At 34.1% G+C, this 24,694-nt stretch overlaps 5 protein-coding genes across 7 annotated transcripts; 2 read left to right on the top strand and 3 right to left on the bottom strand.

The window, feature by feature from the left end:
• Positions 1–140: 140 nt before the first annotated feature.
• Positions 141–11,257, bottom strand: Svr (Carboxypeptidase D svr). Its single transcript, XM_083035261.1, has 15 exons — positions 10,796–11,257; positions 9,556–9,800; positions 9,270–9,425; positions 8,869–9,044; positions 8,629–8,779; positions 8,428–8,525; positions 6,014–6,513; positions 5,044–5,499; positions 4,549–4,823; positions 4,029–4,203; positions 3,582–3,955; positions 3,358–3,499; positions 1,734–3,225; positions 1,434–1,610; positions 141–1,338 (listed from the first exon to the last, which is right to left on the bottom strand). The coding sequence occupies exons 1-15, from the start codon at positions 11,255–11,257 to the stop codon at positions 1,211–1,213; spliced, it is 5,007 nt and encodes a 1,668-aa protein (XP_082891387.1). The 3' UTR covers positions 141–1,210.
• A 131-nt stretch (positions 11,258–11,388) lies between these two features.
• On the top strand, positions 11,389–13,743 carry LOC145934669 (nuclear speckle splicing regulatory protein 1). Of its 2 annotated transcripts, none has more exons than XM_083035295.1 (2): positions 11,389–11,519; positions 12,409–13,743. In XM_083035295.1, exon 2 carries the CDS (start codon positions 12,557–12,559, stop codon positions 13,556–13,558), a length of 1,002 nt encoding a protein of 333 aa, XP_082891421.1. In that variant the 5' UTR covers positions 11,389–11,519; positions 12,409–12,556; the 3' UTR covers positions 13,559–13,743. The 2 variants fall into 2 exon arrangements, with proteins under 2 accessions (XP_082891421.1, XP_082891420.1); XM_083035294.1 differs by lacking the exon at positions 11,389–11,519 and adding an exon at positions 11,802–12,345 and having other exon boundaries at positions 12,409–13,740.
• A 278-nt stretch (positions 13,744–14,021) lies between these two features.
• LOC145935301 (serine/threonine-protein phosphatase Pgam5, mitochondrial-like) lies at positions 14,022–17,121 on the bottom strand. Its single transcript, XM_083036491.1, has 5 exons — positions 16,675–17,121; positions 16,388–16,575; positions 14,809–15,023; positions 14,577–14,707; positions 14,022–14,486 (listed from the first exon to the last, which is right to left on the bottom strand). Exons 1-5 carry the CDS (start codon positions 16,839–16,841, stop codon positions 14,336–14,338), a joined length of 852 nt encoding a protein of 283 aa, XP_082892617.1. The 5' UTR covers positions 16,842–17,121; the 3' UTR covers positions 14,022–14,335.
• Positions 17,122–17,605: 484 nt separating this feature from the next.
• Positions 17,606–20,439, top strand: LOC145935729 (protein SHQ1 homolog). 2 transcript variants are annotated; one of them, XM_083037287.1, is made up of 9 exons: positions 17,606–17,894; positions 17,988–18,178; positions 18,312–18,499; positions 18,666–19,070; positions 19,143–19,266; positions 19,339–19,502; positions 19,579–19,733; positions 19,812–19,856; positions 20,196–20,439. In XM_083037287.1, the coding sequence occupies exons 1-9, from the start codon at positions 17,752–17,754 to the stop codon at positions 20,329–20,331; spliced, it is 1,551 nt and encodes a 516-aa protein (XP_082893413.1). In that variant the 5' UTR covers positions 17,606–17,751; the 3' UTR covers positions 20,332–20,439. The 2 variants fall into 2 exon arrangements, with proteins under 2 accessions (XP_082893413.1, XP_082893414.1); XM_083037288.1 differs by lacking the exon at positions 19,812–19,856.
• A 60-nt stretch (positions 20,440–20,499) lies between these two features.
• LOC145935728 (uncharacterized) lies at positions 20,500–24,680 on the bottom strand. The gene is made up of 7 exons (XM_083037286.1): positions 23,344–24,680; positions 22,986–23,264; positions 22,719–22,830; positions 21,963–22,602; positions 21,689–21,864; positions 21,265–21,468; positions 20,500–20,941 (listed from the first exon to the last, which is right to left on the bottom strand). The coding sequence occupies exons 1-7, from the start codon at positions 23,610–23,612 to the stop codon at positions 20,669–20,671; spliced, it is 1,953 nt and encodes a 650-aa protein (XP_082893412.1). The 5' UTR covers positions 23,613–24,680; the 3' UTR covers positions 20,500–20,668.
• Positions 24,681–24,694: the final 14 nt, after the last annotated feature.

Here is a 24,694-nt window from a genome sequence, read left to right as displayed (position 1 = left end):
CTTGATTGGTTTTATGAATAAAATTTATATATAATTTGATCAATAAGTATTTTAATTTACAAAACTTTATGTACAATAAAGTGCAATGAGTATAATTCTCGTTTAATATGGAATATAAAATCCTGGTAACATTTTGTATTACGTATTGCTGTTAGATGAATTATTTAATAAAACTATTTAACAATCTGATAAATTGTAGTATTTTTATCATAGTGATATGACTAATGTAGTTTTTTTCAACTGTAAATTCTATTATGATTATATCAGACTATTATAAATTATGATATATAAATACGTAAATTTATTATATATATATATATAAATAATATATAAATTATGATTGTACCTTCCGTTATTCACTGCCAATATTGGAAATCTATAGTAATCATGTTACATATATTATAGATTGCCAGTACTGACAGTGAATAATAGAATGCAGCTTAATGTAATTTAGAAAATTATCATTTAGGAAGACATTTCAAGAAAAGTAGAAGTAGCTTAGAATAGTAGAAATAGAAAAAAAGGAACCAACACAAGACTTTAGATTTCGGCATCTGTAGATTGCACGATTAAATTAAAACTTCTGTGCGATATGTGATATAAACAAAAAAAATTCATCACGCATGAGTAAATCCTATATACTCAATATTAAAATATATATAAGTAAAATATTGAATGTGTCATATCTAGATTATTTTAACATGTAATAATATAATAATTATATATAGCCTCCTATATATAATATCGACACATGATCTTATTTCCTCTTACATTATACATCTATTCTTAAAAATAAAAATTAACAATCTAAAAAACTCTTTTCTGCACTTTTCTTATCATTTAAAGTTCTAATATAAGAATTTCTGATATTTATATACTCTTTCTTATATAATTTTTTATATTCCTTTTTGTATCTTTACATATTTGTAAAAATATCAGATCAAAATTAAAATATCAAAACATTTGTATATCAATAATGTTTTCTCATGCGTCTTCAAAATGTAGCACAGAAATATCTAATAATATATGTATATATAAGTACGTATTTCGCACTTGGACCCTAGTTCTTGTTTTTGATAGAAATTAAACAGTTATTTCTACCTCGTTATATCCGTTTAATTGCATTTGGTTAATTCTTCTTATTTCAAAGAAATGCTAAATTTTGTTATGTAAAAAACTGTATATGTATATCGTACAAAAACATTTCCTATCACGTTTGGCTCGGTATTTTATCGCTCCACTCACGCTCGGGCCGGATAAACTCTAAATCGCTGCCATCCTCGGAGCTATTGTCGTCGAAATACGGCCTTGTAACTTCATTATCATTTGAAGAATATCCTACATTATGACAAGTAAAAGTTAGCATTATTTTGTGTACACATTGAAATTTATAAGATTATTTAGAATCTTAGTACATGTAGTAAAATAATTACTTTCGTCTATTGGTTTTCGAAATATCACAATTTCCTTCTCATCATCGTCGAAAAAGCTGCCGCCGTCCTTTAGTAAACTGAACGCGTATCCTTTTCTGCTTTTCTCCGGGTCTTCCGAAGATTGGAATCTCGTGCAGATACATATGCAGCACAACACGACGCCGAAGCATATCATAGCTGTAATAGAATTATATTGCGTCATGTTACAAAGTTTACATTGACGATCAACCAAATGTCTTCCTCATCTTACATCTTTAATTATTCTCGCTCGTTAAATATCTCATAAACTCTGATATTTACCCGTTATCATAATGAATACCAGTCTTGGCATCCCCATGATGTTATCGTCACGGATGAGCTTGAACATTAATCTCGAGTACTTCCTCGTTTCGGATAAATGCGTGGAAACGAGTTTGGTTTCCTCGTGATATCCCGGTGCCGTAGCTGTTACATTGTGATTTCCGGACGGTAACAGAATGGAATAGAAGCCCGACTTGCCGTTTCTAATCGCATGGGGCGACCTGTCGTAAGACAAAACGACGTCCACGATCGGCTCGTCGTCTTCATCGGTGACGTATCCTCTTACGCTTTTGTTCAGCTCTTGCACGCAAGCCAGTAAACTGTCTTTATTCTCCTGCCACACGACGCTCGAGTGATCGGTAATGCAGCAGGTGACGTACACGTCTATCATCAAGGTACTCGTATTGAAATAGACGTAATCCATCAGAGGATGACCTCCTCTGCCGATTCCCATCCCTGCGTGTATCACGCTATTGTCGCCGATATTCGAGTCTCGCCTACACTTTGAGCTCTCGGACAATTTGTCTGCTCTCGTGTTAGTGTACACTGATGCTAAACGTTGCAACAGATCATCGTCGGCGCTCTCGTATCTTCGTTCGTCCATCCTTTCGTACTCGCGACCGAACGGAATCTCTATGCGCCGCGATCCGCTATTCAGATTCACGGCCAACACAGCGTTAACATCTTTGAACCAATTCGCGATCATAGCCGCTTCATCGTCAAGCTTCTTGTTAATCGGAAACTGTCGTGGACCGTCCGATCGCGGTGACGAGCAGGTGAGATTCGCTTGATTAATATCATCGGGCAAGAAGTCCGGAGCTACGTATATAGAAAAGTTGTCGATGTAACGCGCGATCGTGGCGTTACTTTTATAATTGTCCAGGAGATACGAAGCGAGATGCAGGAGTACTCCGGACGTGACCGGTTCCACTCGTAGCACACCGGCCGAGAATACGATGGACGATCGCTCTATCCGGTCGTTGTCGGAACCAATTTCGAGGCACATGATCTCGCTACCTTTCGCGGTCTTGCCGATGGTGTGCAGAGTCGTTTGTCGCGGATACTTGGCGTTCAAATCGCTCAAGACTCGATTTACATAGCTCAACTTCTCAGGCACTCGATCTGTTGCCGCGTCGACCTGCGTCGAATTCTTCTGCGATGTCATCCTGATATCGACATCAGTTACATTTTGCTGTCGCACGGAAACTTTCAATATTTGTGTATCGTATCCCGCGCAGGAAACGGTCAACGTGTATTCACCAGGTACCAATATCATCTTGAAATAAGCCATGTTATGCGACACACTGTAGCTTCTCTTTCCCAGTTTCATACTGGCCCCACGAAGTGGCGCACCGTGTTCGTCCATCACCGTCGCGCGGATTCCGCTCACAAGATTCTGCACGAGTTCCATAAGCGGTCCTAAATTCTCACGCCAAATGATGGGGATCAAACCCGCGGGCGGGTAGTTGCAACACGACAAACTTATGCTCATCTACACACGCAAAGAAATAATATATTTAAATTCTTGGCGATAAAATAGCTAAAAATTCGACAATTTTTTTGTTTTGAATACTTATAATTAATATATAAAGAATGAATTTGTATAAAAATAAATTACACCTACCGCAGGTATATCGTATACACGCTGTATGAAATTCGTTAAGCGTTGCGTGCTGTTACTCGAATAACTGCATATTTCCTTGTGTCTCGAGTGCTTATACTCTTCGGCAAGAGTTTTAAATGCGTTCAGGTCGTCGTTGAAATAACTTGAAAGATAAAAATTGATCACAAAAAGAATTAAATTTTTACGTATTCATTCATAATCACATTACACATTGTGTTACCTACCTGATTTGCGAGGCTCCGCCTCCCAATATCACGACGACGTCGTAATCCTCGGTCTGTAACATTTTCTCAAACGCATTCGTAACTCTATCTATTCGCTTAGTGTTGTTCTCCGATAATAAGTTGTCTCCCACTTCGTTTCCGACCACGGGATTGCAATCTTTACTCTCCTCTATGTCATCGAATGCCGGATCGATGCCCGGGATAAAATGCAGCAAAGCGTTATCTAGTATTCTTTGGATCGGCGGATGTCCAATCCTATTTCCCATGAGGATATGCGTCGCCAAGCGTAATAGGATCTCCCTACCCGCCGGTTGGGAGGCGAACAATCCTCCCACCAACGCGATATGGAACTTATTCTCGTCGGGCGATCCCATCTGAAAAGTGCCAAGTCTTAAATTGAATAAGCAATTAAATAAGCAATATACAGTCGCTCGAAATCAAACTCACATTATGCGTGATCTTCAACGAATGAATGGCCATGCTAATCGGTGAGTCATTGGCTATAAATTCCGCAATATCAGGCTGATGGTTTTCCAATTGACTGAATCTCGCGCTCAAGTCGGCATTTTTCAAGTAACCATTCTGCAAGTTTGCCCTCAAACCAAAATCATATGCGGATGACCTGTAAGAGAGAAGTATCTCTATAAGAACATCGATTTTTTTAAAGACATTTCTTGACATTTCTCTCCACTTTTTGAAGATACATTTTTTTCTATTAAATAAAGATAAAAGACATTTATATGATAACATAATAACTTAAATATGCAGGATTTTTTATCTTCCTTTCAAAAATTTGCTTCAGTTATCTCCTCGAGAAAGATCTCAATCCGAGGAAGAAAAACATCTTTAGAAAACTTATTTGAGATTCATTCATGAAGTTATGCACCAGTCGGTTTTCCACCTTATTAAAAACACAATCTTTCAAGTTGGATATCGAAAAGTATATATTTCAAATAAATCTAATTACCAGTGTAGAGGATCATCGCGCATTAACGTAAAGTCCAAAGTCGTCTCTGCGTCTCCGATTTTTTCACCGTAACGAGGTACGTTGACGTCCCGCGTGAGACTCTCGTATCCCACCGCGCTGACAGTCACGTTATATCGTCCCGGGACCAGCAATCGCCAATAATCACCCCCTTCGGTGGTGTAGACGTCATGCTTTATACCTTCCACCGAGATCTTCGCGTGGGGTATAGGAGTGCCGATGGACGAACTCACCATACCGTGTATGCCTTTGCGAGACTGTAAGAAAATTATATATATTATCTTCCATTTGCAAAAAATCTATTGACATCAGACTATGTCTTTTTTTACAATCATTCAACTCTGAAATATTTTTTCGAGATCAACAGTTTAAGATATTCGTGCGGATATAAACAGGATACCTATCTGTGTATAAAAGATTAAGAAGAATTATTATATCAAAGACTATTGACAATTATTCTTTAACATCGAAATGTACCATCTCGATGAAACGCAGAAGCGGCTCTCTGTTCTCCAGCCAGTAATTCGGCAAGTCGCTGGCGTTCGGGAACTTTGTGCATCCGATTTCAAGGGTGATCTCGAAGGCGTTGCTGCGCAAGTAATTGTAATCCTGCATACCACCGGGAACGGGATACCAGGCGGCGCCGTTCGTTATTCCTTCGGGGAAACGTTCGTCGAGGAGCGACTTGCTGCCTTTCATCGACGGACACGGTTTCCCGAGATGCATCCGCGGATGAGCGTACGAGTACGTCAGCGATAACATCTTGAAGACGTCGTTGTCGGGACTCGGATTCGCGACGAATTCCTGCGGACCGTTGTCGTAAGGATAATTCGCGACCAACGCACCTCCGTGAAGATTGGCGGAGAGTACAAACGGGATTCTCGCTATCCAATGCATCACCGCTTCAGTCTCGGGCTGCTGCTGCCGATTGAGCTATAAAAGATACACCAAGATACCCGTTGAAGCTCGTTCCAATCTTATATATTGTTAAGATGATAAGAGTTTAGAGATATATTGAATGTATATACAGGGTATCCCATTTTAACACAGCAAAATAAGATTTATAGAAAAAAATGTTTCAAACAAAAATTGTAGGATTTTGAAATATCTTTTTATTGATCTTATCACTTCGACCTTAGAGGTAGAGTTGCTAAAGTCAGGGCAAGATCATCTTGAATTTTTAAATTGGAACCACCATATTTTTTTTTATATAAATGAATTTCTCACTATGTCAAACTTAAGTATAAAATATCTCGTAAACCATCAACTTTTTGACTATCCTATCCTTATAACTTTTTATGTAGAATATTGTAAGAAATCGATTTTTATAAAAAAAATTGATAGTTTTATTATATCTTTTTCTATAAATTTTAGTTACCGAAATATTTTGCTTGTAAGTTAAATGGAACACTCTGTATACGATTCATGAAGACGAGAGAGAACGTACGCCGCTAACTTGGGAGCTGTCGGGAAAATTTCTATTGAGGTCCACGTTCATCGCGTTCGCTCTGCCCTTTATTCCGTAAACGTCGCCCTCCTTGGAGATCTCGTATCCATCGGGATTCATGCTGAGTAACACGTGGAGTCTGACAGACTCCACCAGCCGCGTGACTCTCTCATCGGTGCCGTAATTCTCGCAAAGATACTTCAACAGTAGCAGCAGCATCTCCCGGCCCACCACCTCGTTTCCGTGCATATTCCCGACGTACTTCACCTCGGGTTTCTCGGGACTGTGCTTGCCGGGGTTCTTCGTGACTTCCATGACGTAGAGCTCGCGACCCTGCACGGAGGAGCCTATGCTGTAGAGCCTCGTGATGTTTGGATAATTCGCGTTCAGCTCCTTCAGGAATCTCTCCATCGCGACGTAGTTGTGATGCTTGAACTCCGTGGGGTGGTAAAAGCCATATTTGTCGATGGGTCTTACTACTTCGTCAACGGTATCTTTTCCTGCATTGTACGAATCATGTTATCTATCAAAAGAATTGAGAATAAAAAAAAAAATCGTAAAAATAATTGTTCCGATAATTTAGATCGTGTATATAATCGTATTGATTTAAAATTAAAGAGCAAACGCAAACAATAATAAAAGATAAATGATGAAACACAAGGTATGGAGAAAACGAAAAGACTGATAACAAATAAATTAAATATACAACAAAATTGTACATAGGTTCAGAGGAAAAGGATATATGTGTATTGAAAAAGTTACTCATTGTTCAAGACGGAAACAATTTTTTTTATTTCTCTAGCTTTGAACAATACATATATATTGTAGGGAAAATATTGGAATATATATATCGCTATACAGATTATATCGTCCATCGATGAACGTGTTCTCACAGAGATCTACATTTATTAATATATATAGATAATTTTCCATGTACAATAAACTGAATATTGGCAGTACTATGTATTTTACATAGTGTTATATATGCAAAATACAGTACACTTATCTTTTCTCATGTACTTGCGGTGGTTTTGTAAGAAATAAGTTAGACAAAACGTTTTGCACATATTGTCCTGTGTCTTACTTTTAAATATAATCTTCCCACATATATTCGAAATCTATCTTTTTAAATAATTCTCTGTCAAATAACAAAATTAAAGACTAAATAACTAGATATTGTGTATTAAAGAAAATAATTGTTCAAAATATCTGAAAAAGATCTTTGCACATATTTATATTGCAACAAATTTATATATTGACATTTCTAGTAAATAATATAAATAATATAATTTGTTAAATTAACAATAATATTGACGATAAAAGGCAAAAGTATATTTACTCTCAGTCTTTGTTAAAGAAAAAAAGCATATTTCAATTCATAATTTGTTCATATGCTCATAAGTACATAAGTATAAAAAAAATATAACTCAAAAAATGTAAAAAAAATTGAGTTTGATTCAAAATATAAGTAATTTATAGTTTATAGTATAACATTATATAGAGATAATCATATATTATCTCTATGTGTAAAGATATGTTTGATCAGTTAGTGTTTGCACTGGAATTATAAGGTACTACTTTCCAATTTGAAGACAGGGCATTACTTGTCTATATTATAATGTACACATATTCGTGTTGTATCCATATAAATATTAGCTTACACAATATGGAAGTTATTTATAAATATATCTATAAAGAAATAAATGCAAATAAGGCAGAATTAATATTAGAATTAGAAACAAGGAACAATAATAGAATGTATATGCCTTCTGTCAAACTGGAATATAGTTGAAATATTCTTTTCCATTTATGTACAAACTATGACAAAAATAGATTAAAAATCCTCATTCCCCTTTTTCCATATTTTTTCATAAGATTTCATTTCTCCATACCTTGTGTGTATAATTGTATATATATATATATATATATATATATATATTTACTTAAATATTATAAAATGAAAAAAATGTCATAAAATGCCATGAAAAAAGTCATGTAAAATGTTAAAAAATGCGAGTAAGATTCCCCAGTCGCACACAATAATCAAAACTGTGTACATCTGAATGTCACAACTGAATCTCTAATTGTCTGTAAAACAAAATAAAAAGAAATAATAAAAAATGCATATAATGTTAAGGAAAAAAATAATTTTTCGCGAAACAAAATGTTTTTTGAAATAAAATTATGAATAGCACTTATGTTATAATACAAACAAAATGTATTAACTGTTAAAAAACAATGGAATAACTGATGCGTTATAGTAATAGCTATAGACCGACAGCATAATTAAATAATTTAAATATTTTCGAATATAAATTATTTATAAATCTGTGTATCGTAATCTATTATCTCATAAGGAGAGGCAAGAAATTTATTAAAGAGCGATACTTGAGGATAATCTAAGTCTCTGTTACCTTGTTCATCAGATACTTCTCTGCGACTTAATGTAAAATTAAGAATTGTCGGCGTTCCTTCTAGTACGGATACCTTTACTGGTTCGCTGGGTTCATATCTAAATAACAACAGATATGATAAAATTAAGCTTGCTAGAAATATCTCCAACTTGGTGTAATAAATCACACATTAATCTTAAAAAAATTAAGATAAATACATACCCCCATGCAGTAACGTAAACTGAATAAGTTCCTGGGAGTAGTAAACGCCAATACTCGCCGTCAACTGTGGTTGTTACATTATGGTTTATTCCTTCCATGACAATGTTTGCTTTTTCAATTGGATTACCATTATCCCTATTGCGTACAAAACCTCCAAACAAAATAAGAAACATTACAATACAATATAAAAATTCTTTCCATTAATCTAATATATTCAAATGATGTATATATAAACATTACCTTTGATTCCTATATGCACTTGCTCCAGATATTTAATCAAAGATTCTTTATTTAGTTCCCATTGATCTGGTATCGTTGAACCAGGTGGATATTTGCAACAACTCAATTCGAATGTTATCTCAAATGCATTAGAACGGGCGTAATTATAATCTTGCATTCCACCAATTACTTCATACCTGTTAAAAATTCAGATTTAAGCAGATTTACAATTTGACTCAATTAATTTAATTTTGTAGAATAAATATTACACACACACACACAAATTACATACAATTAAATATATAAATATAATTAAATTTTTTTAAGTTCCAAAATGATAATAAATGTCTAATAGTTTTAATAAGATTACTAGAAAAATTAATATTGACTAATACTAGAAATCATAATAAGATTATGCTTACCAATATGCTCCATTTGTAACACCACCTGGGAATAAATCTAGTGGACAAGCATCACCTCTAAGCATTTCTAGATGATTGTCTGCATAAATATGGGCAAGATGTTTGAATAAATTGTCATCCGGGCTTTTACTCTCTATGCAGCATGACTTTAGGATACTGAAAAGATATATTTATTTCATCGGACAATAGACAGAGAACTTCTAATAATGTAAGCTATAACATTTTAACAATAAAAAATACAATTATTATCACTAATAGTTCTACAGCATACATAATATATACTTACCCAGAATCATATGGATAACTGGCAACTACTGCACCACCATGAAGATTCCCAGAGAGTACAAAGGGTTCATTGGAAATCCAAGTCATCATAGCCACCGTCTCGTTCTGACGACCATTTAGTATAGATATTCCCTTTCTAATTTGACTCAGTCTTCTATCGAACTGATCGGGAAAATCCCGATTTAAATCAATATGATTGGCATTTTCCCTTCCAGAAAAGTCCCCTTTGGATTCGCATTTTCCTTCCTAGAAATGCAACAAGGTTTTTCAATCATCAATCTTAATGTCATTATTTTACAAGGGGTGTCTCACTCATCAAAAATTTGTACATGTATTGCAAATTACCGAGAATTCTAAGTAATTCCATGTAATGTGCCATATAATTCTAAATAATGCGACAGAATGCAATTATGTTAATTCTTTTTTTAAAATAAAATACAATATTTAAATATTAGTACTGTTTAATTTAGAAAAATGTAATTAGAATGATTATAAAAAGAAATATTAAGAAAAATAAATTTATGAAATATTATTGTAAATCATATAGTACCAATGTATTATGCAGAAAATTTTAAATTAATATTTTTTAAAAATTAATATTGCAAATATTTAGTTGAAACACCTAAATTAAAATATATTATAATAAAGATATAACAAAAAGTTATGTTTCCAATTATAAGTTTTAAAAAATGTCTTGTTTTAAACTTCATGATTAAAAAATTCAGAAATTTTTAAAAATCAACTTAAAAAACTATTTTTAATAAAAATTTCTTTTATATAAACTTGAACACATGCAAAATACAAATAAAATTAGATTAGTTCTCAACAAATTGAATATAAAATATTAATGATTTCATAAATTATAATATTTAGTAAAATATTATATTAAAAGAACGTCATAACATCATCGTCATTTTTACTTTTTAAGACGTTTTAATCTTGTCTAATTATTGTTTTATGCTTGTAAATCAATGCAAAGTAATGCGAAGTAATGCATAATTCCAGAAAAAATGTACATGTATTGCGACAGTGAGACACCCCTTGTTATTTTATCAATAGGTCTGTTCGTTTTAGCTGAATGGGCTGCATTAGTTCAGAGTTTATCTTTTTCCTTCCAATGTCGAGTAAAAAATATAAACTCTGAACTAGTGCAGCCAATTCAGCTAAAACGAACAGACCTATTATTGTGGAAAAATTCAGATTTTAACAGCGCGAGAGATTGAAGATCCCAATGATCCTACCACAGAGTTCTCAAAGCCATCCGGATTCATGGACGGCATCAGGTAAATGTCGGTCTGATTCACCAGCCGAGTGATACGATCGTCCTTGCCGTACCGGTCCAGGAGGTGCTGTCCGAGGATGACGAGCAGCTCCCGTCCCACGGCCTCGTCCCCGTGCATGTTGGCGACGTATTTGACCATAGGTTCACCGAGACGGCGTTGACGGACATTCTCCGAGATTTCCAGCACCAGGAGATCGCGACCCTCGACCGACTTGCCAACGGAGAACACCCGGGCCAGATGGGGATACCTCTGCTCCAGGGAACGGAACAGCCGTTTCAGCTCGTCGTAGTGCGTGTACGACGTGGTGACGTAATCACCATCCTGATGTTCGTAGCGGCTATTCTTCAACTGACGGCTGTTCACCAGCGCGACAAACACGGCGACGCAGACGAGCAGGAAACCACGACGTTCACCTCCCATTTCTTCTTTCCTTTCCTTTCCTTTCCTTACAGAAGGGATCTCGCGCTTATAATCGTCGCTACTCCCTCGGAGGAAGAGTCAACAGCTGTCAAGTCGACGGCTGTCAAAGACTCATATCACAAGACTCTTAATTCTTCCATATATACGTATATGTATATACACTGCTGACGTTCGCACTATAAATGAGTGGGCGACCGCGTCAGACAGAGGTCATCGGTCATCGGGCGGAGAGACGAGGGAAATCAAGCGAGTAGGAGTAGAAGTAGGTGACAGGGGCGTAGCTAGGGAAGGTGGGGGGTGGGGGGGGCAGAGCAGGCCTAGCTGTTTATAAATAATTTTTATTTCTTATAAATAAATTTTATTTATTTTTTATTAAAATATTCGCAAATTATTTATAATATTTCATTATTTATAATAATTATTTTTCATAATTATCATTCATTATTATTTTAAAATTTGTTATCGTTGTTAATAATACTTAATCAAAATTAGTTATTTGAGAGCTTTAAAAATAGACACCATCTTTATTTATTCAATAAACAAGGGCATTACTTTTTAATTGTTTAATTAATAATTTTAACTTAAATAATAGGTTGAAAAAATTTATAAATTTATGGTCCGCCCTGTTTCTTTTCCTGCTCTGTCAATTTTTTTGCCTGCTCTCTAGCACTTCAACCTGGCTACGCCCCTGGGAGGGGAAGTAATTGGACTAATGTCAAAATAATCGTTATCGAGCAATCACAGCACGTTTCTCATTCCTCATTGGCTCGTGCGCGATAAATCGCGATAACGCGCGATATCGCTTAATGAAAATCCCTCTTGGTCGCGTGAACGAAAGAAGGTTGTAAAATTTGTTCGAGAGTTTATTATGTGGACGTGTTTGCAGTTTTGCATACGTAAAATCGCAGTGATAATTTGAAAAGACCGTGAGACTGTAAACGCGATTGCTACGATCGATATGTCAAATACAAATCGAATAGATTAGGTTAGATCTATAGAGAGTGAGAGAATAGGTTGGGTTTTTCGTTGTATTTAGCGGGGATTTTAATTAATAGTAAACAATCAAGCACGATGGCTGCTAATAAACCGTAAGTAAACGATAAAAAAATCTTTGTACGATAATTAATTTATTATTTTTCTTCGATACGTAGATACGGTCTACTTTTGTCGAAGAAGCAGCACCAACAGAAAGCGGCACCGAAGCTCGGTAATGTTTTCGGAGACGACAACGCATCGGACGAGGACGACGGCACCGATTGGGTCAGGAAAGCCCTCAAGGCGGAAAATGAGAAGAATAAGATGAAAAAGCAGACGAAACTCGACATACAAAGAGCTCTGGATGAGGATCCGACGATTTATCAATACGACGAAGTCTACGACGCCATGGAGCGGAGCAAGAGTCAATCGGAGGTCGGCAAGGAGAAGGAGAAGAAACCTAGGTATATACAGAAACTCTTGAAAACGGCTGAACGAAGAAAGAAGGAACAGGAGCATAGAGTGGAGAGAATGGTGCAGAAGGAACGCGAAGCGGAAGGTGAGATGTACGCGGACAAAGAGAGCTTCGTCACGTCGGCGTACAAAGCGAAGCTGGAAGAATTCAAGAAAATGGAAGAGGAGGAAGCCAGAATGAGTAGATTGGAAGCTATCGGAGATGTGACGAAGCAGCAAGATATGTCAGGTTTTTATCGCCACCTATATGAGCAGACTGTTGATCATAAGAGTGAGATTAATGAAGATGAAAACGCTAGAACCGAGGAGAAGAATGCAGAGGAAAGGGAGAAAAAGAATTCAACAAGTAGTATAGATGAAAGAAAAGAAAATACAACAGCGAATAAAACGGCAAGTGCAACTGAAGATGAAATACCGAGACCAGTTGTAAAATCTAAAAAACCAAGGCAATATAGACAAAGAGCGATAGAAACGTACGAATCTGATTCTGAAACTGAAACGAGTAAAGAGGAGAAGAAACAAGAGCAGAATATTGTTTCATCAATGAGCAAAGATACCGATAAATCAGAGATACAAGAACCAGAAGAAAAGAAACAAAAATTAGATAAAGATAATGTAAATACAGTTGAAAATATCATAGATGTTAAGGATAAAGATTCAAATGTAAAGGATTTGAAAATACCTGAAGACAGCAAGAAAATTGATCCAGAGGATAAAGTCGAGAGCGAAAAACCTGTTGAAAAGAAAGATAGATCTTCAATCTGGAAAAAGAGAACAGTAGGTCCATTATTTGAAGAAGCATTACAAAAATATTATGCAAGAAAAGCTAAGAGACTAACTGTTGTGAATTAGATAGTAATTAATTCATAATTATTTTAATCATAACAATTATAATATATAATTTGCTTCTTTTTTATATTGATCAAGATGTAAATAAATGAATACTGTTTATGTTACTGGCAAAGTCATATAAGGCGATGTAATTTTAGATTGTAAAAATGTGTACAATAAAAAATATAGCATTGAAATTGAAAATTATAGCATCAGAAAACTGAAGTGTATTTAGAAATATATATATATAAAATTTAAATGCTCAAACAATAGTTTGTAATTTATATATTAGATTTATGATTAACTTTTCTGGGTTTTTAGTCATATTTCCTTATTCGTTAACAATATATTTAATTTCATTGAAAGTGAAAGAAAATATATGAAATGTGACATTTTTTAAAAATATCCTTCATTCTCTGTATTATTCATTTCTGAGTGTTTGTTTTATTAGTTAAATACTATTTTTATTAAAATTTAGCATTTATATCTGTACAATTCCACATTTCGCGTGAATATTATTCTAAAATATTATTTTTGCAATAAAAGTCCATATTCAAAATTCGCATTTGAACTAGCATCATAATTCAATATGGTAGCAGCAAGAGAACAGTTTTTTAATGTAACAGATGCAAAAAACGAGTTATCTCCTCGATAAAAAGATCATACATGCAAACTTTTACATATTGTAAATTTTGGAAAATACAGTCTTGATATACATATATATATACATATGCTTATTAATAAACTTAATATTTATTATTGTTATGAATTATATATGATATGAATCGTGCTAGACCTTTAGCTAGATGTTAAATTTTGTGGTAACATGTGTCCTGTATCACCCAGACAATAGATTGTGACTCTACCACTGGGAAGAATGCAAAGCCAAGTAATGCTTCCATGTTTCAAGCCTATTCTTAGCCATGCTTCTGGTGGAAATTGCAATGCTCTTTAAAAAAAAAAAATATACAAGAAAAATATACAAGAAAAATATACAAGAAAAAATATTATTAAATCTGAGTAAAGGAGAAAATCTTACCGACAAACAAAATATCGAATGACATTTGCATGGCACACAAGAAGAGTATATGAATCATATTCCTGACTAGGATCTGCACGATGGAAATACTTTCTAAATGCAGCTTCTATTCTAGCTCCATCCTGAAAGAACTGGAACATAGCTAGTATCTCATATCCATTGTAACAGAATTTTATTTCAAAATCTCTCAACTATATTCAATAATGCAAATAATTAATTGTATTCTACTCACATGTCTTTCAGATTTCCAATGACCAATAGGCGGCTCCGGAGGTATAGGCGCACCTTCGATTAACATATTATCGACCTCAACTGGCACATTTACAAGACTCTTTTCTATAATTTTAGAAGTCTCCAGAGCGCGTGCCATCGTAGATTTTACTATTAATGAGTAAGGCAGATTTAACTCTGCTAATCTTTGTCCCGTTGTTTCAGCTTGCTTCCTGCCTTTATAATAATAAAATTTTTAATTGTAATTTTATAATAACATATTCTTTTCACTGAATTTTATCTTAACTGAAATTGGTCATATGACCTCAAAATAATAATTGAATTTATTTCAATTAGGATAGAATTCAATGTATATATATGGTATGTTCATAATTTATATATACCAGGTGTCCCATTTTAAAGGACCCACTCAAATATCTCATTGTCAGAAACACTGCGTTAAATCGAAAAATGTTTCCTACAAAAGTTGTAGGGTTTCGAGGGGGACATAACATAGTAATATTCATTTGACCTTGGGCGGCGTCTCCAAGGTTAGTGAAGGTTAATCTTAAGTGAAGATGAGAATGAATTTTGAAGAAAATAAAAAAATGCTTCAGATAAAAGTTGTTCAAATTAATTAGTAGAAAAAGATGTTATAATAAAAAATATGGGTTTCCATTTAAAAAATTTATTCTCACCACTTGACCTTGGAGACGCCGCCCAAGGTCATATGAATATTACTATGTTATGTCCCCCTCGAAACCCTACAACTTTTGTAGGAAACATTTTTTTATTTAACGCAGTGTTTCTGAGATATTTGAGTGGGTCCTTTAAAATGGGACACCCGGTATATATATATATATATATATATTTATATGTTTGTGATAAGTGTAAAATTAAGAAAAAAAATAAAATAAAAATTTAAATAGAAAGCTCAGATACAATTATTTGTGCTACAAGTTACAAATCTCTTGAAAAAATAGTAGTGAATACTGAAAATACTAGTGTTAGGCCTTTTCATTTAATATTAATTTTAATAATATGTAAATATGTAAATAATATGTGAATTATTGATAAGTGATAATGGAACGTAACATGCAGTATTGCAAGTCATTACATACTTTTTGCAAAATAACTTATTAGCCATCTTCTAATATGACATCATGGAAGATATAAATATCTAAATAGAAAGCATGTTTATCTTAGTAATATATAGAAACATTTAAAAAACATATAATAGTAGAATTTGTACAAAATATATTTTTCAAAAAGTGCATAATTTGCTGGTGATAAATTATTGTAAATCCCTGCCTTGAGCTAGGATCTACAAATAATTAAGCTCTATCAATAAGTAAAAAAATATAAATAAATATAATCTATCAAATAAGCAGCACTAAAACTTAAGAGAAACATTTTACATGCTTTATATTATTAAAAGATTTCATAATGTATAATATATTTAAAAAATAGAAGAATGACAACACCATAATGTTATATAATCTTGAATCAAGAATAAAAAAAAACTCACTTCCAAATTGACCTTTGTACTACTTTAATGTGTTATTCAGACTTTTATTAATCCTACAAAAGCTACAGCGTACCAAGTTCAGTTAGCACTCTCTCAGCATCTGTTTTCCCCTCCGTGTGATATTGCCCATGCCGAATCAAAAGTATATGTCGCACAACCTTTGCTTTCTTTGCCTCGCACTTTTCATTATATTTATTCTCATCGTTTTCATTAATTTCATTCTTTTTTGATATTGGCTTCACCAGGCTCTTTGGATCTCTCCTGCAAGTATAAGCGTAAATATAAAGCTCTCAGCGAAACAATTCGCTTTCGAGTTACTTCTCTTAATGATACAATAAATGTAACGAGACAATAAATCACCTGTCCCAATTGTGATCCCATTTCACCGAAGGTGTGTAATTCGTCGTCCACGAGTTATGCACGTGCAAGGACTCTTTGTTAACGTGTACTTTATAATAATATAATATTGTGCCGCTTACAGCACCTAGCCCTAGAGCCCATTTACGCAAATGTGAAACACTCGGCATTTTATTTTAAAAAAATTAAGAAAAGAAAAATTATGACAACTATCAGAGTTGTGACAATATTAAAGTCCGCATAAAATGTCACTCCGCTTTGTTTCGCTCCGTTTCTGTTTTTCCTTTACCGGATTTTCGTTCACTAATAAAACAAAATATCATGCTCCACTTTTATCGATATCTTAAGTAAATAACATTAAATTCATGACCTCAGCCGTCACGCAAAAGACAGGTGTTGAAAGATGACAGTAAATATTCATTTCACGTGTGCGAAGATAGACGCGGTAAAAGCAAAATATTCTCAGGGAATTTTAAAAATCGCGATTCTAGGGAAAAAGAGCTAGACGATGAAGCTCTAGGGAATTTTTAAATCCCGATTTAAAGTTGTCATCCTTTTCGCGCTGTTATGACTAGGGAAAAAGAGCTAGACGATGAAGCTCTAGGGAATTTTTAATCTCGATTTAAAGTTGTCATCCTTTTCGCGCTGTTATGACTAGGAAAAAAGAGCTAGACGATGAAGCTTTAGGGAATTTTTAATCTCGATTTAAAGTTGTCATCCTTTTCGCGCTGTTATGACTAGGGAAAAAGAGCTAGACGATGAAGCTCTAGGGAATTTTTAATCTCGATTTAAAGTTGTCATCCTTTTCGCGCTGTTATGACTAGGGAAAAATAGCTAGACGATGAAGCTCTAGGGAATTTTTAAATCTCGATTTAAAGTTGTCATCCTTTTCGTGTCCGATTGCGAGTGTAGAAAGTGCAAACAAAACAAATCGAAAGGCGAACCAAAAGTGCAGTAAACAGTAGAGGTTAGATGTTAAAGAATTTCTTCCTTATTTATCTAATGTATACACATATATACTCGTTGTAATTAAGTATACATATATCGTTTGAATATAAAGGATTTCGTGACGCTCGCGAAATGTTGACTCCGCGCTTTAAAATTACGCAAACCGATACAGAAGTCGCGATAAAAGTGCACGCTCCGTATGCCAATATAAAAGATACAGAAGTGTACGTCGATGGGACAGATTTCAGATTTTATTCCACTCCCTATTACTTGAGGTAATCTATGCGAATTAATTAAAACCGCGTATATCGGGAGCGAAGTCTCTATATACTGGATGATGCTCTACTTACGCTGAATGATTTTCATAGATTACAGTTGCCAGGTGAGATAGAGGAGAATGATTCGTCTTCTGGTTCTTATGATTGCGAGAAGGGTGATTTTACTTTACGTTTCTCGAAAGTGAATAAAGGAGAACACTTTGAAAACTTGGATATGATAACTGTTCTTTTAGCACCACCGAAAAAGAAAAGTACCGTCATTCCTAATATTGAAGTAATTGGTACGTTGTATAAACATATATATATATATATATATATATATTATTTTTCTTATATATATATATTGTATATAAATATATATAATTGGCATAGTATATACAGCATTAATAATGTATGTCTTTTTCCTAATTTTAGGTAATCCATCTGCAAATTCAGCAAACGTTGATAATAATTTAAATGACAATGATACCACAAGTAATGATGATTCTGAAGACAATTGGTTCGTACCTCAGAATAATCCATCAGAAAATGCAACAGTTCTTATAGGCTCTCCAAAATATGGTTTTGCGAACAAAATATTAGGAGCTTTAACTGCTTTCGAGGTGTGTTTCTGTAATATTTCTCTGTAATACCATTTGTGATAAACTTTATTGTTAATTCTTATATTACAAATATGTGAAATATTTTTTCAAAAGATTTTTTATTGAAACTAAATTGATCATACTATATAATAATAATAATAATGTATATTTTTCTGTAAATTTTAAGGCAGCATGGATTAAGGAAATAATAGATCTCCCCACCCCTGATATAACTCCTGAAGCAGACAGAAAAAGTTTACAAGAAAAACGCGAATTAGAAGATTTCAATGAAGAACATTATATGGCAGATCTCATGGAGCCAGAATGTACCGAATCATATATAGCATATACAGCGGAATGGGACACACTGCAAAAAGACAAAGTTACGTTTAGCGAAGCTGAAGTTGATATATTAAAAGAGCTTCCAAATAAAGAATATTTATTAGATGATGAAGATATTAAAAAGTTATGTTTCAATCTTGTTGATATTTTATATGCCAGTTGTTACAATCATCGAACTACATTAGGAGAAAATACAGTAGAAAGTAGCTGGACTGTTAATAAACTAAGCTCTACATTATGTTGGTTCCAAGTATGTTTATTAATTATTGAAAATGTCTGTATTGCAAGGTTTGCAAAAGATTAATTAATAAAATATTTTCAGAATTTTACTTCTATGGATGAAGTTATCACGGCGTGCTTCCGAAGATCACTTTGTTATCCACTTTACAGAAATTGGGAGCTTTCTATGAAAGTTTTTGAAGATGTTAAAAAGGTTCTCGCATTAGGTTAGTATAAATTGAGGTATGAATTATTAGTTTTTTAGCAAGTTTTTACTACTTTAAACATCTTTATTGCAGGAAAGAAATTTATTATCAAAGTCTTCTGTGAAATACATAGCCTTTTTAACAACTCGTATGAACCAAGATACATATTAAATCAATTGTATATAAAGGACTTTTTAATTTGGTTGCAAGCATCTCCTGAATCCTTAATAGAACCGCTTCATTCTATGTTAAATAATGTAAGTTTACAAAAATTATATTTACAATATATTTATTTAGTATTTTCTTTATCTAAATTTTTATTATCTTATAAAGATTCATCCAAACAAAGCGAACATGGGACTGGATTTAGTAGAACTGGAAGTGGCAGCTTACTCTGTTCAAGAAGAGGGTCTTGTTATAGAAAATGCTGTTCACGAGATGGTTGGACAAATGGATGAATTGTGTTTGAATAATGCCGAGAAAGAAAAGTGAGTAGAAAGTTATCCCTTTGTAAAGTTTCTCAAATTTTGTCGGTCTATAATTTTGTCTATAATTTTGTTTTAAAGGCCAAAGAATATATATCATGTTAACAAACAATTTTTTAAACGTTTGTAAGTATTTTCATATATATTTGGTTTGATTGTTATAACTGTTTTTAATATATGTGTATGTGTGTCTAACATTTATATTATTCTTTGTATTATTTTTAATATTTACCTAATATTCACATTTAACTTATATTATTTCCATGTGTAGATAATGTCTAACTTTTTTGATTACATATTACATAATAACTAAAGCTCCACATAATACAATCACTCCAAAAAAATAGAGTCTGGATATTTATTTAATATAAACCCGTGTATTATACATATGATTGAAGCAAGACTTTATAATATTAATTACTCCAGCAATTCTTACTTTTTTAATCACTGTGTATATGAATGCAGGTTATTGAGCAATACAAGTTCAACGAATAGCAGCGATACAGATTCCGAAACGGATTCTGAAAGCAGTACTACATCAAGTAGCACTACCAGCAGTAGTAGCAGTCTTGATTCTGACGACTTAAGTGAACCTGAATAAAATGACAAAATCATTTTATTATAATTTGTAACACAAGGTAAAGTAATTTTATTAATTCATAAAATTTGTTTCTACAAATATATAATAAAATTATTTTTTTTATATCTACATGTTTTCGTTATTTCATATAATGTTATGTATCATAAGTCTCTATTATACATATTATAACTTCTATAGAAATTATTTTTCAATAGTATTATACCAACAAGATGTGTATTATAGATATATATAGGAATATATTTATTTAAATGTTAATACATGACACATCGGCTATAATAAAATTCATGTATAATGAATACATTTTCATTAATCCAGATTTTTAAACGTGTGCGGAGATTTATCTAATTAATCTATAATCAATCCAAGATAACAGTTTATTGTAATGTTTGATTAGATTATTTCGCATCTCTTCTCTCTTATTGATCTCATTATTTATACTAATCGATTCGGAAGAATCAGTCTTGTCTACTCTAACGGTATTCTGTGAATTAGTAGACTTGTTACTATTTGTAATATTTGCGGTTGAGTAGTTTTCGTCTATCTCTGATGACTTTGAAGGAGTCGTTGCGTGGCTGCTGACATTGGTATGATGTTTTTCGTTATAATTTGTCTGCAAATTAAATAATTAAATATAAAATCGAGGCTAAATTAACGAATCTAATGTGTCGATAAGATATATATAAATATGCGGTGTAGATTTTCGGATAACTTTAGTAGTCCTTAAGCATGCACATTTACAATAACAATAATGTCATACAATCTTTCCAAAAGTATAGAAGAAATACCAGAAAAATTATAAAAATTAATTTAAAGGAGTTTACTGTATTCAAAAGTTTTTTGTTCTTTATTCTGATACTACAAAAGTTATTCGGATTCTACTGCATATATGTATATATGTGTTATAAATGCAAAAACCTTTACGGAGATTATTACCGTAGAATTATTATAAGTATCGTCGTTAAGTGACTCATTTTTATTAACATCGCTGTCGTTATCTCTCCAATAGTCCGCTATTTCTCCGTACAACCCCGGGCTTTCGTCTTTATCGAATGTATACGTCCAATCGGTGTTCTCTCGATTCACTTCCGTCGTTTCCCAATCGTTTTTTTCCGAGCTTGCGACTTGAGGATCGGTGTCCTTAAAATTTGCGAGAAATTTCAAAATATCAAGACTCCGAGAACGATATAAAAACAAGATAAATGATATAAAATAATATAAAAAATATTTTTTTTTAATGTAACACATCAGAGTTAACACTAAATTAATCAACATTAAATTAATTAAAATACATGATAGACAAACTAATGTTCAAATGAATGAAAACAGCGATAGAGATAATAGCGAATGTAACATGTACCTGCCACAAAGCTGTAGACGATGTAGCGTCGATTCCGGTGTCCGGATGTTCGTGAAAATCGGGATCGCCGATCTTTAGCATTAAATGCGTGTGTTTCCTCGTCTTTCTTCCATTTCCGTGCACATGCGGCGCGCGCATAATTACGTGTAACGATAACTCCGCTTCGGTACTTTTACCTGCGAAATAACGATATATAATATATATAATCGTCGAACAGAGTAACAATCTTCAGCTTCGTGGCTGGATCATCACATCTGAATATCACAATTATTACCGAATGAATCGTTTTGCTCATTTTCAGTGATCAGACGGTCATCCTCATCTCCGTCCTTATCTGGAATCTCGTCGTCTCCCGCGACGATATCCGCAATCGTTGTCTCTCTCGTGGAAATAAACTCATCTTTTACTTCGCTAGTCGTCGATTCGTTTTTTATTTCCCCGCTGATAGAATTATCGCTCATCGACGCAGATTCATCTTGTCTCGGAGGAACGTCTTGTTGTAGCTCGAGTGTCGCGGAGGTTGCTGCATCATTCGAAGTCGTCGAACTGTCCTCTAGTCTCGGCGTTCCTTTCGGATCGTCCTCGTCAGGAAAAGACTCGGTCGTAACGTTATCATATCGATAAGTAGTTTCGGGCACCACTGACGCGTCCGTCATGTTGGAGACATTCGGAGGGTCATCGCTATCGTGTATCATTTTGTCGGAGATAACGGGAGATACGGTAGTACTCGCTTCGTGTTCATCTGTCAGTGACTCTTCAAGATGTATGCTACCGTTTTTCAAAGATTGTTCGGTGGTCCAAATTAGATCGACGTCGGCGTTATCATTGGTTTCACGTGGATCCGGTTCTTCAGGAGTGGTGCTTTTTAAACTCGGGAAATAATCTTCGTGACTTAAGGCTTGATATATGGTGGGCTATAAAATTATATTTTCCAGCGATAATGTCTTTTTAATTGTACATAAGTCTGTAAATATTTTAAATTATTACGGAAGATTGTGATAAATGTATAAAATTAAAAAAATGCGCTCACATCGCATCCACCGCAAGGGTCTTCCTGATACGTAGATAGAATAGCCGCTTTCACGTAAGGAAAATATAAAATGCTCCAGGGTACCATCACCTGATACGTTAATTTGCCGCATCTAAAATCATTTTGATAATTTTTTCAGTCGTGCCTTGTTATATTAAAAAAAGAAAAAAATTAAATCGTCTAAAGTCAAAATAATTGTAATATGATAATCAAAATCTAATTTAAATCAAATAACAGAAACAATTGATTTAATTGAGTCTCGCTCACCGATCGATGACGACCATTTGGTCCCTGGACGCGCGAAACTTCTCCCAAATACGAAACTCATCGTCTTGAAGAGAGATAATTTCCGGATCGGATTTGTCCTTGATAAGGAGGTCCTCGGCATCCAGATCTTTTTCGTACATCGCTGCTATTTTCCGCCACGTTTCGATCTCATAAATATCCTCGGTCTTGTCCTCCATCAAGTCGGGCGGCGGTGCTATCACGAAAAACCGGATATCCGGGAAACCGGATTTCCGCAAACGCGAGCTCAATATCTTCAGCCTAAATTGATCGATTAACTATAACAAAAGGGATCTAAAAATCGCTTTTACGTCGTTTACGATAATTCTTGTTCGCTCACATGACGGCCTGTCTGAAGCTATACTGCCAGGTAGGATCCAAGAAAGCTAGCACGCTTACTCGACCAAGATGTTTCTTCCACGCATTCACGAAACCGCACTGTTCGATATACTCGGGTTCGTCTTGCATACTCGGTTTCCTCATCGCGTCATCGGATGATCGACGGTTCCTTGATCGAAATACGCGCGAAAGATACGAATAGCCGGTCCCTTCCGATGCGAAACCCATAACGAAGAATACAGTCATCAAGAATATCTTTGCGACCAACATGACTGACACTAACACTTGCCCACGTGCGCATAGTAATTTTTTTTATCTCAGTAAATCATTATTTGATATTAACTTTGAAAGTACCAGTATAGTTGAATCAAATCAGATGAAAATATATTTCTCTATGATCGTGATAAAAGATTTTTTTAACGCGTCTAGGTGATATAAGTATATAGCGAGATGATAAATTTCGTTTGAATTGATATATGCAGAAATTAATGATATATCCCACGTTAATAAATCGCAAAAATTAACCGGCATGTCACATTGACGTGACACGTAGGAGGGTCAAGTGGAAACTGTCTAGCGATCCTCTTGTGACATGTATGTTATACTATAGCGCGTGCCTCATCCCTTCTCCATGCGTGACATAAACATGATGAACACTCTTACGATAGAAACATCGCGTAACAGGGTTTAGCAGTTGACACAACAGTTAATTATCACGAGGAACTTTTGCTTCATATATGTATCTCATCGCTATACTGATACAGGGTGAGTCACGATAAATAGTTTGCTTATCTTGGAGTCGACTGATGTAGTACAACTTTGAAAAAACGTCAGCTCTGTCTTTCGAAGAAGATAAATAAGATGCAGATTTTAAAGAAAATAAAAAAACATCTTTAAAACGATGTACTATATACTTGGCCACAAATTAAAAAAAATTTTCAAGTTAAAGATGAAGCAACGCGATTGAATTTATCATATGTTCTCCTCGAAGACAAAATTAATCGGCTTTTTAAAATATATTTTAATCAGGCAAAATGCTTACAAAATATGTGGGGTGGTGACTTTTCGTGTTGGTCCATTTTATCTATACATATATGTATATATTACGTCGAATTAAAAAAATGCGCTATCTCGACACGATAAAACGCGCGCAAATGGAGATAAATATTAAATATTGTATATAATGTACGTATCTTTTCCTTTTTTTTCAAGACGCAAAGGATTGAGCGATTTTAAATAATCGCAGTATCATTAATGTCGTAATAAAAAATCGACGCCGAATCGAGTTTATTCGCGCGGATACTAATCAAATTATTATATATTTCGACGAGAGAGACAAATCGCTGACTGTA

The sequence above is a fragment of the Prenolepis imparis genome, unplaced genomic scaffold (assembly GCF_030444845.1).
Source record: "Prenolepis imparis isolate NDT839.2.m4 unplaced genomic scaffold, iyPreImpa1.0 SCAF_4, whole genome shotgun sequence".
NCBI lineage: Eukaryota > Metazoa > Arthropoda > Insecta > Hymenoptera > Formicidae > Prenolepis > Prenolepis imparis.
The sequence above is the reverse complement of the archived record's forward strand: the minus strand, read 5'-3'. Positions and strand labels throughout refer to the sequence as shown.